The 12,089-nt window shown below is 43.9% G+C and overlaps 1 protein-coding gene across 4 annotated transcripts; it reads left to right on the plus strand.

Annotated features, from left to right (window-relative positions):
* The first annotated feature begins 281 nt into the window (after positions 1-281).
* LOC107226567 (phosphoenolpyruvate carboxykinase [GTP]) lies at positions 282-7,960 on the plus strand. Of its 4 annotated transcripts, none has more exons than XR_006903526.1 (10): positions 289-422; positions 1,345-1,705; positions 2,391-2,651; positions 3,603-3,787; positions 3,899-4,293; positions 4,414-4,761; positions 4,824-5,090; positions 5,334-5,845; positions 6,727-7,394; positions 7,473-7,960. XR_006903526.1 is itself a non-coding variant. In XM_015667425.2 (8 exons), exons 2-8 carry the CDS (start codon positions 1,422-1,424, stop codon positions 5,790-5,792), a joined length of 2,199 nt encoding a protein of 732 aa, XP_015522911.1. In that variant the 5' UTR covers positions 282-422; positions 1,345-1,421; the 3' UTR covers positions 5,793-6,308. The 4 variants fall into 4 exon arrangements, 2 of the variants coding, with proteins under 2 accessions (XP_015522911.1, XP_015522920.1); XR_006903527.1 differs by having other exon boundaries at positions 7,717-7,960; XM_015667425.2 differs by lacking the exons at positions 6,727-7,394; positions 7,473-7,960 and having other exon boundaries at positions 282-422; positions 5,334-6,308.
* Positions 7,961-12,089: the final 4,129 nt, after the last annotated feature.

The raw sequence follows: 12,089 nt of genomic DNA on the forward strand, positions 1-12,089 counted from the left end.
AGCAGTAAAAAATTACTGCAATAAAAAATATGCGAGTCTATTTCTTTGATAGCGAAGATGAATACGTTGAGTTCTTCGACTCAAAACAGCGCATTGAAAATTTCACGAAATTACAACTGCTTTTCATTCTATACGTTTTCCCATTCGCCTTCCACGCGCCCACTTACAAAATATGGTGAAAGACTGAGCGAGTAAGAGAAGAGGAGTGGGATAGAAGAGAGTGGTGTAGTTTCTAAATTCCAATGTATAATATTGTCAGCTGGCCTAACACTCTGGTGTTATTAACAGTGAGTCCAGTATCCGGAGTTCGTCGGCAGTGTCCAGCGAGTTCGGCGGCAAGGTTCCAGAAGACGTTTCGTTAATTTTTCCATAGAAAGTCTTCGTCGGATTGACTGACCATAGTCAAAGGGCCTACGCAAAGAGTAAGTGTACACAGTATACGTATATAACGTAATAACGAAATACATACTTTAAACATGGTATCCGTAAACAAGACAGTTATTCGGTTATCCGCTTCTGATAGATTATCGTGGTATCAAAACAAACGTGCCGTATCCGAATCAGAAAAATAATTTTTTTCCATTAGACAATCAATATTGCTGTCCCTGAAATGTTGAATTTCTAGTTGATTCGCTTTGTTCTTTTACGGTTCGTTAGCCAATAATACGTCTAATAATACATTCAACCGTTCCACACGATCGATGTAACAGATCAACAAGTTTAAAAGCTCTCACTCAGAGATCAATTCAGTTCGCCCGAGCGACGCGCACAGAGAAAGCCCGGACTACGCGGAGTTCTATTTTCTCAGGCGAAATGTATTAAGGGGTTAATTGCGACATCGCCGTACGGTTTTGCAATTGGCAAAGAACACAGCGACAGCGAAATTGTGCTAAATCAACCAGGGCATCGCGATTATTGAAAACAAAGAAGATTGTTAGAGAGATAAGAACATGTTCATACCGCGAAATTAGCTTACGTTCGTGTTACAGAGGTGTGTAATACAACACATGACGTAGAATTATCTAACTCTAGCAATTCAAGTGGCGGAGGAGGATAACAAGTTCTTGTTACAAAATATCATTATATTGATAAGAAGGGGGACGGGCATAGCTGGACATTGGTTAACTGTCAACAAAAATAAATAAGTTGACTGCCGATTAAAGAGAGAAAGTAAGGTCGTGTATTTATTGTCGAACATAAATAAGATTAAAAAATTTCATCTATAAAACTCGTGCAAACGGGCACAATCCTTACATCAGTGGACGGCCACGCGTGGTCACATACTCGTAGCTCTGTTGCATGGTCTCTCCCACTACAAGGAAAATTCATTTGTTCGGCCAATAGGCGTCGAGGAACGTGGGGATTGTCAACCGGGCTTAAGGCTGCCGTAACACATAAAAGCGTGCTCTGCACCAGGCATCATGTCAACGTTCAGGTACACTTCGTCCGGGTTACCGATAGCCCGAAACATAGTTCACTTCAAGCATTTCTCCACCTTCAAGAATTCGAAGATCATCAGCTACCCGAACTTGAGATTCAATATCCAATGTCAGAGGAAGACCTTCTATAGTCGTAATTTTTCGACTCTTCGAAAGGACATCGTCCTGCGGCAGGGCTTTGGTTCATCAACGATTTTGACACTTGACAGACGTTACTCTGAACAAGTTCAGAAGATGCCAGATTTCGTGGAAAAATACTATCCGCAGTAAGTCGTTTTGCTTCACTATTGATTTTAATTAAGCTTAATTTTATTTTGCTCTGTAAAAAGATTAATCTGGATATAATTATAATTTATAACATAGCATTTCAGCTATGCTTGTCAGCGTAATAATTCGAATTTTAATACAGTGTATTTTGAATGACATGTCACGCATGTCAGGTATGTATTGAAACTTTCCACCAATGAAAAATAAGTAGTGAAAAGTTTGATAGTATAACTACAGCTGCACAAAATTTCCGTTTAAACTGACGCAAATGATATCATGCAAGACTTTAGAACACAGTTTTTCCACCGACAATACGATAACGAAGAGTCTACGAGTCACAGGCAGCCGTGTATGCCATGGCGTTGACGCAACATTCGTATATGTATACCGTACAGCATCGGGAGTTGATTACTCTTCCAGCAATCAACCTCTACCGGGTACAAAACGGGAAGCCCTGGCGCGAAGCAAAGCCTTGTGCTTGATTCGAACCGGAAATTATAAAGCCTTAGAAAGAGTCGATTTACTTTTCGTTAACCGTCGGTCCAGTTGACTTGAGAGATATTACCGAAAGTATATAATCTAGGTGTCCGATAGTTGCAGCTGTACTCTACGCACCATTCAATTTCCAGGGACCGTTTACTTCTCGTTGTAATTTAGAAATTTTTTTAATCTTATCTGGCGCAGAGTGTCCGACGTGGTTACCCACGCCACGAAGTTTTCAACATCCACCGAGGGTATCTACGATCATATAAAGGGCGTTCAAGTCACGAGCCGGTTAGCGAAGCCTCTCGCACCGAGGATCCGAGCTTACTTAGAAGAGTGCGTCGCACTTTGTTGTCCCGATAACGTTTACGTCTGCGATGGAAGTGAGGAGGAGAATCTGCAGCTGCTCAAACTACTCGAGAAAAAAGGAACCATCAAAGCTTTGCCTAAATACGAAAATTGGTGAGTTTCGACATATTTCTATGATCGTCATAGTTATTACAAGCGGTTGACTGATGGATGTGCCGAGGAACTTATTAATCTTTTTCCTTCATCTCGGTTCTACCTTCTTTATCGCTTTGTTGTTCCCTGTTCGTACACCACCGTCGCCCTAATACGATACTAGAATAATCGTACTTTGCTCGGGGTCAGACCCGCCAGCTGCAGTCTGTGACCGCTTATCACACCGTCTAGTGTCGTAGTTCTAATTTTCGACAAGAACCGTACAGTTGCGGTATTATGATACACAATCAATTTGTTTCCAAATACCTTTCAATTGCATCATTGAAGTATCGATTATACGGCTCAACGCTGACCTTATATCAAAATGACCGACCTGCTTTTCGATCTAACAATAAGTGTCACACTCCTTACACTTGACACCATTTCCCGATAAGAGGGCTCTAATGTGTGACTATACCTATGCTATTGAAATCGTTTCAATAATTGGCTGCGTAGATGTGAACTAGATATTGAAAATCTACTAATTCGTTCTATTCAATAACACAAGTAAATGATGTCAACATATCAATGAAGGCGCGAGTAGTTTAACGTTTAAGAGGTGCACACTATTGTGACTTCTGCCTGTATGTCGTGAATAGTGGCATATAAATATTCAATCTTGATTAATTTAAACAAAGCAAACAGGCACTTCATTCACGTTAGAGGTTTAGCATTACAATAATGCAGTTTGCTATCATGTGTCGATCAAGTTCTACATAGCAGTAATCTCTGTTGTGACTCGAGTCAATTCGCTTTGAATATGTTGAGGATAATAGCATTGCCGGAGAGTATCCACCGTATACTGACGACGAGTAAAATTATTTAGCATATCGGTTGCCTTCCGCTCGTTGTTTCGAAAATACTTATTTTATGGTAACATGTATATAATGCCACGACAAAATCAAATCGCAGCTGGTTGGCAAAGACGAATCCCGCCGACGTTGCACGTGTGGAGAGCAGGACCTTCATAAGCACGGATGAGAGAAGCAAAACCATTCCAACCCCGCGTGACGGGGTCAAGGGAACCCTGGGGAATTGGATGTCACCGGAGGACATGAACAAGGCTGTGCTTCAGCGTTTTCCCGGCTGCATGAAAGGTGAACGTATACCTCATGAAGTTCGTTCAAACACAGATGTACGAGTATCGCTGATAACCGAAAGCAGGGATTACGAAGCTCAAGCGTAACCGGAAACCGTCTCATTTCTAGGTCGTACCATGTACGTCGTTCCCTTCAGCATGGGCCCCGTAGGCTCAAACTTGTCGAAGTTAGGCATCGAGATCACGGATTCCGCCTACGTTGTTTGCTCGATGCGAGTGATGACCAGGATGGGCAGTGCCGTTCTTGACTGCCTGGGCAACGACGAGTTTGTTAAGTGTCTCCATTCCGTCGGAACCCCGGCGAGCAACGCGACTCACCCCGTGATGTCCTCTTGGCCTTGCGATCCGGAAAGGACGATAATCCTCCACAAACCAGCAACAAACGATATCGTTTCTTACGGCAGTGGCTACGGGGGCAACTCTCTTCTCGGAAAGAAGTGCTTTGCCCTCAGAATCGGTTCGACGATCGCCAGGGACGAGGGATGGCTCGCCGAGCACATGCTGGTCAGTTCTGCTTGTTAACGTTACGAGGTTCAGGCGTAAGGCTTTTTTTGTTTTCGAACGGTTTTCAGAGACTGCCATGATTCGGCTCTTAATCCTCGTCTTCTATCAATGCTCTCGCAGATCTTAGGAATCACGAACCCCAAGGGCAGGAAGCGCTACATTGCAGCCGCCTTTCCCAGCGCGTGCGGAAAGACAAACATGGCCATGATGCAGCCGACACTTCCCGGGTACAAGGTGGAGTGCGTGGGGGACGATATTGCCTGGATGAAGTTCGACAAGGAGGGAAAATTGCGGGCGATCAATCCTGAGAACGGTTTTTTCGGCGTGGCACCGGGCACCAGTACCCTCAGCAATCCAAACGCGATGAAAACAGTCTTTAAGAACACGATTTTCACGAACGTTGCTGCCACTAGCGATGGCGGTGTGTTCTGGGAAGGCATGGAAAACGAGCTAGAGGAAAACGTGGAGGTAAATTCATCGTGAAGCGATATTGCGCGAAGCAATTCGATCTAATTATTTACGCATTCCAGGTAGAGGATTGGCTAGGCAACAAGTGGATGAGAAGCTCGAAGACACCAGCTGCCCACCCTAATTCGAGGTTTTGCACACCCGCGAAACAGTGTCCTATTATAGACCCGGACTGGGAAAATCCCGAGGGGGTGCCAATCGACGCCATATTGTTTGGTGGCCGAAGGCCAGAGGGGGTTCCACTTGTCTATCAAGCTAGATGTTGGCAGCACGGAGTCTTCATTGGTGCAACAATGCGCTCTGAGGCTACCGCCGCAGCGGAACACAAAGTGAGTTCGATTGTGCCACGGAACATAGTACGGTGATTCGATTTTGATCAGGAATATTCGAGAATCTGAATCGTTCGATAAATCTCAAGTCATTGTTAGAAATCTTGCCACGTATCGGGAAAAGTAGACCCTTGTAATTGGTCAGTTTTGATTTAGGAGGCACAATATGGCTACATTTAAGCCCTAAGGAAACAATTGCGTCTTCGTATACGTAAGAATGATAACATTTTCGTTTTATTTCAGGCCAAAGTCATCATGAATGATCCTTTTGCCATGCGGCCCTTCTTCGGCTATAACTTCGGCCACTACCTCCAGCACTGGCTGAGTATGGCCGATGTACCAAACGCGCAACTACCCGCCATATTCCATGTGAATTGGTTCAGGAAAGGAGCCGATGGAAAGTTTCTCTGGCCAGGTTTCGGTGAAAATTCCCGGGTCCTTGACTGGATCTTACGACGAGTTGATGGAGCTGATATCGCCGTCGAATCACCGATCGGTCTTCTACCTAGACCTGGTACTCTTAATTTGGATGGTCTGAAGATTTCCATCGACACAAATGCTCTGTTCGATCTCCCTCGCGAGTTTTGGCAACGCGAAGCTGCCGAGCTCAGAGAATACCTCGAGGATCAGGTCAACGTGGATTTGCCGCAAGAAATCAGAACACAACTGAACATTCTTGCGGGCAAAGTCGCCAACATTTAAGCTCACGAATTCATCGATTAAATGAGAATAAAATGGGAAAGCCTTGTCGATCTGTAAGTCGCGGTTTCAATTAATCAGGTTTTGTTATCTGTTGATAATTGTATTTTTTTTGTCTTTGGTTAAGGCTCGAACGGATTTCTTGAATCCATATTTTATCCGTTCGATGCAGTGACATGTATATTTCGAGTCCATTTGCGCATTTTTAAGATTATTTTTAAGGTATTAAGTGTATTACTCTCGGATTCTTAAAGCCACGTGAATTTTTAAATGGGAAATCTCAACTTGGCGGAAACTGGTTGGCACAGTTCCTAACTGTAATACACTGTATAAATGTGATAATGAAAGTGTTTAAAAATGGATGAATATATGGTATAAATCTGTGAATAGTATTATAAGGAGATTTTAAGTTGAATAGATATTATAATGTATGCTATTTGTCGATGTTTTAAATTTTAATGTGTATGGTTATTTTTATAACGAGGAAAGAAAAAAAAATAAGAAAAAATATCAAATCACGATCCGTATGTGCGAAAACTTTATTTCAATACTCATAATCTCTTGGTTTCTAATTTCCAGTTACTCTAAATAAAAACTATTACCATGTTCGCTGCTGCACATTCTTATTATACGCTTTCGAAACGAATCATGTTAATTAAATATATTTCTTCAACCCCGCTTGAAATATTGATAATAAGCAATCAGTAGATGATCTTAGCGTCTTCATCTCATTTTCGTGCTCACGGATTGTCTTCAAAGTTCAACATTAGATCTCTGAATAATGAAAATTCATTTTTCTGTCATAAAGTCCTTCATAAACTTGCCGCTCTGTTCGAGTTGGCGTTAATTTTGAAATTATGAATGTTGAAATGCGAGTTTTTATAACTACTATTTTACGTAAATTGTATAAAAATAACCACATTGTGCAATTTTTCAGGTTGTTGGATTCGTCGATGCATGTACAGATCGTTGTGAATGAAGACGCTTACGGTTCTCAAGCCGAAACCACGCTCACATTCATATTCCCAATTTAGTAGCGCACTCTCACACGAAATAGGTTTTTGAAACGAATATCGGAGGTTCCTGGACGGCATTTAGTTTTACGAAGGTAGTGAATAATGCCGCACATATTTTCGGTAGCGAAGTATCACAGTCAGAACTGGGCACCGTTTAGTAGATGATGATTAATGTTTTGTCGTAAATTTAAAGCATATGGATTTTGTTATTTATTTATTCATGCTGCAATAACGTCAGTTGTTAATGTTTGTATTGTGCCACTTCATTATGGTAAGTGTGCTTTGTATTAACCAAGGCTTTTGTAATACTAAGTACGGTGAAGCACGGGTCGGTAACCAACCGGCATTTACCGTTCAGGATATCTCGAAAATTAGTTGCAAAAAACTTATTTCGTGCTAGAGAGCGCTACCGAATAAGGGGTACTTGAAATGGGCATGCGGGCTCTAAGGTGCCTCTCTGCTAGCAATAACTCAACCAAGAACTCTGCCGTACCGATGAATTTCTGCATTGCCGACGATCGTCTCTACTGCACTTTGAGCGAGAAGTTATAGCTTGAGTCAACGCAGGATAGCGCAGAATGTAAATTCGGTGAGTAACGATTAAGCATAAATTCTTAGAACAATTTATTAGCATCTGTCATAAATTTATTTAAACGATTGTTTTTAGCGATGAAATAATGTCAAACAAAGACTTAATTCTTGATGTACTAAAGATGGCTGAGTCAGGCTTGGAATGTACAGTGAATTTAGCGTAAATGAATTCTCGGCGGGATGATTACTTTTTTTCTAAACGTCTTTCTAAGAGATTTTACATTTCTTCTTTTTGGCTTCGTCTAAAAAATTCTAAACCTCTACCAACATACCTATATGATTCGTGCTTCGCGTGACGCGACGGCACTTTGTATTTCAAGCGAAAAAAACCGTATAAACAGGAAAAAATCAACACCGGGAGAAACAAACGACAACACCCTGCTGTTCAGACACCCCTGCAATCTCCTAATTAAACACTACTTTTAATTAACTCTACCGGAGTAATTGCAGTGCACGGTGGTTCTATAACCGTGCGATGAATTTTGACTTGGTGCTTCTCAAAATCCGCAACATTTAGTGTTGGACGGCAATCACGGCAAATAAAATAAAAATCACTTGGCTAACCGCGCGTTTTTCCTTTCCGTCCATGCATTTATATCCGAGTTTTTTTTTAAGAGTATATCCTGTGGGTTTTTATTTACCATTGTCACATACCTACTATCAGTAGTGAGCTCTGAGTCCAATTCATAGAACTCTGTAAAAATATGAGGGCTGTGTGGGTACCAGAATTCTTCGCGTCGGGAAGAATGTATGAGTTCCGGGTCGGGTTCACGAAATTTTCGGCAATACCGAAAACATTGGAGTTCCAGGAAATATCAATTTTGTTGAAATTTTCGGGATTCCCGGATCCCCCGATGAAAACTGATGTTTTTTCTTACTAAAAATATTGATGTCATTTAAACATAAGTACTTATTACTAATTACTAATAGTACTTCCAATATTATAAACATTAGTTAAGGTAAGTTACACTCGCTTCGGGTTCCCCACAGATTTCGGGTTTTACGAAGATTTCGGGTTTCCCGGAAAATCCCAGATTTCCCGAAGATTCCGAGTATTCCGACCCTTCGGAGATCTCCGAAAAACCCGATCCGATAAAGAACCGTCCCGGACCCGAACTTTTTCTCGAGATTTCGGGATTTCTTGCAGCTCTAAAAAATGTATAGTGAAAAAATCGCGAACAACCTAAGCTAAAATCTCAATTTCTCACCAGCAAAAAAGTCAAATTTCGCAAGAACGGATGATGTGTCGATAAAACGTCTCAGTTTTGCCACAGATCATCTATATTCAAAGTTGCATAAAGAAGATATTTAGAAAAGATTCTATACCTACTACACAATTTGGAACGAAAGCGAAAACGCCACGATCATTCTGAAAAAGATACGAACAAAAAAATGTCGGCACTGATTTACGGTTGGACCAAAACTGTTTGAGTGATGCAGCTTTAGGTAAAATCATTTGTGAGCCTGAGAAAGAACAACACTTTTCGCGATGCCGTTCTCCATGAATTAACCATCCTAACCAAGGAAGATGAATTAGACGCCATTTTTTTTATCGTACATCGGCTACCATCCCGTCGATCGAGATCGTAAGGTATTGCACATTAGCAGTTTCCTCACACAACCTCGATCGATGGATCATTTCCTAAACGCTCTCGGTCGTCCGTCGTCAAATGCTTTGGTTCTAACGGCAAACGGATGTGGGCATTGGGTCGCGAAGCGGGCACGCGTATCTCGGCCGCAGTTGCAGCCGCAGTCACAGTCGCAGAGGTAAGCCAGCCTTTGCTCGATGGGCATCGCGTAGACACGGGCAGGTCCTCGCTGCACGTTCGATTGAATCGCGCACGAGCTGAGCCGAGCCAAGACCTCACCCGAGTTCCGCAGCATACTTACGTAGGACCGAAAGTCTTGCAGTGGTTAGAAGAAAGCCTCCCTCCCTCCCTCCTTCCCTCCCTCCCTCCCTCCCTCCCTCCCTCCCTCCTCCGCCGCGGCACCTCCTCGCATCACCATCTTCGGCCTTCCTCCAACCATGCGTGAGGCTCGTCGGTTGCTTGCCTCACCTGCAGCACCGGGAAATGGTTAACATTCAGCTCGAGGTGCATCGCGCTGTGAGCCAGATTGGTATTTACGATTCAAGAGAAATCCTTCTCGGCCAAGAGCCTCTCCGTCCGTTCGCCCGTTATAATTTCTCCGCTAATAGAATCCGAGATTTCGTAGGCGATCGTGCGGCGCATCAACAAGCCCTCCGATCCTCTCGTCCCACTCCTGCTGTGGAGGTAAACGCACGTTGCTCACAACGCCGGGGACTATGAGTGAGCTGTTACGCGAGAGTACTTGGCTTCGAACAATGCCAATTTCTCAGCAACGTTGTTCGACGCGGTGCTCCCGGTGACCTGGATTCCTACTGATTACCCTGCAGGTACTTCATTATCGCAGATTGTCGCTCACCGCGAACACGCCTCATGGGAGGACAATCACCGACCCCATTCCCCGACTTCTCTCATCTGTCTTCCGTTACATCATTTTTAACTATTTCAGCTTCTTTCCTGCATCAGTATTCGTACTTGTCGGAATAAAAAGAAAAAAAAAACCGACACATACGTTACGCTGACTCCGGCGTTACGCGTTAACTGCCTACCGTTGCGTCACAGAGTCGAAAGCGTATAATCGTATAGGCTACAACCACTGGAGTAGTCGATAAGAACTCGCTAATTTTCTTCTCGACTATACGTTTCGTCTTTGATGTAATCATCGGTATTACTTCGGCATTATCGCGAAAATAATTTCTAGAACCTTACGCATATTTTTCTGACACGACGTTATACTTGGATCTGATACCGTGTTATGAAATGTCGCGAATCACTCATTGTCAGCAATGGAATGTCTCGTGGACGTGCACCAACCTGAGACACTTGGGAGTAATGAAAAGGTATAATATGGATGCACGCATACCTGGACGCATATATGTATAATATAAATAATGCCTCTTGGCGACTCGGCATCATTGTTATTCCAAGAGGAACGAGAGAGAGATCATCCTGTCATCCTGTTTGTCATCCTGTTCGCGGCGTCTCTAGACCTTATCGGTTCAGCAGCCACGCGAAAAAGCTCGACTTATGGTCCGCCTTATCGGCCATGTACTAAGTATGGGAGAGTAATAGCCTTCTTATTGAATAGCAAATGCTTATTAGCCATTATCTGGTACTGCGGCGCACAATTCGCGAGCCTTATTGGATGGAAGTTCGTGCAGGCTGAGCGTGGTCACGTTCCTCGTATTGGCCATCGCAGTCGCACAACCGGTGTCTCATCTTCGAGGTGAGTCCGTATTTGGCCGTACCACCCACGCTCGATGCCAGTGGCATTCGAAAGAGGGACGTCGAGAAGGCGGATCAAAGATTATCGCCATTATTATAACTTGAAAATTGTTACACATGATCGTTAAGAATTACAATAACTGCAGAATGTGCGCGGAGTAACAATTACAGCTCTCAAACGTATTCGGTTCTAGTCGCAGCAGCTGTCCCATCTCCCCCCTCTATATTCAGCGAACCGCGTTCTTCGAGGTCCAGAATATCGACGCGCCTTATAATCAGCGCATGAAGTGAGCATGGTGCGTCCTTCAAAAAATTGCCTTCAAAAGTAATATTCCAACGCGTCATTTGATAATTTGTGCAAAGAATCGTGTTAATAATGAATTATTCAGAGTTAAATCTGCTTTACGCACTGGTTCTGGATGCAAAATACCGTTCATGCTTAACGTGGTGGCTGTCTGCTCGGAAACGACATTACCTGGGAATACTCTTGCGAAATGACGGTGGTTTTCGATAAGTCGATTCCATCTGTACCTGAAAAACAGCTTTTACTTTGACTGCCGCTAGCTATGGCTGAGTTGACCAGCCAAGAGTATCCTGGCTTTTACTTGATTGAGACTCTAAGACACTGGGTAGTTGCTTCAATGCGGCTGCGTCCAAAAGGACGAAAATGTCCATTTAACGGTAAGAGTACATCGAAAATACCCCCTACCGAAGTGTGAAATGTTCGCATACCTGCGCCAGACGAACAGCTGCAAACACCGGGAGTAGGCAGGCGTTATGAATGACCCATCGCTATACGCAGACGTAGTTCAATAATCACAGATACCTCTACCTGGCCGCGCCGAACTCACATCACAAACAAGCCGAAAATTAAAGATTAAGTTTTCAAGACGCGATTTGCCTCAAGGTATACGTCGTTTGCTTCCATCTAGGGAAGCTCCATCCTTCTTCGACCTACAAGAGCGAGGAGGATAGAGAGATAGATGGATAGATGGAGAAAGAGAGAGAGATTTGGCAGGTAGACGTATTATGGCGTTCGCCTTATTGCTAGCGGTAAATCTCGACACTCTCTAGTTTGGGACACTGGCAGAACCTCCCGTACACATCAATGGCCCGCGGATACCTACCCGCACGTCCAATACCCACACAGACAGGGTGCGGTGTTCAGGGCGTTGAGCAGCGGAGGCGACACGACCGACGAACCGGCCGGCAGGTCCCGAGAACCGAAGATGTGACGTGCGTGCCTACGGGAGAGACGCGTGAGCCGAATGACCGACGACACCCGGGGGCCTCCTCAACGAAGACCCCCGGACGTAATCTCCTCCAAGGGTCCTCGTGGCTCTTCCGCGCACCCCGGGACCCGGCATGATCACACTGCTGAC

This window comes from Neodiprion lecontei, chromosome 3 (assembly GCF_021901455.1).
Source record: "Neodiprion lecontei isolate iyNeoLeco1 chromosome 3, iyNeoLeco1.1, whole genome shotgun sequence".
NCBI lineage: Eukaryota > Metazoa > Arthropoda > Insecta > Hymenoptera > Diprionidae > Neodiprion > Neodiprion lecontei.

Coding starts and splice junctions, on each gene's coding strand:
- LOC107226567 (XM_015667425.2), top strand. CDS start 1,422: ATGTCAACGTTCAGGTACACTTCGTCCGGGTTACCGATAGCCCGAAAC. Junction 1,706..2,390: donor GTGGAAAAATACTATCCGCA/GTAAGTCGTTTT, acceptor TATCTGGCGCAG/AGTGTCCGACGTGGTTACCC. Junction 4,294..4,413: donor GGCTCGCCGAGCACATGCTG/GTCAGTTCTGCT, acceptor ATGCTCTCGCAG/ATCTTAGGAATCACGAACCC.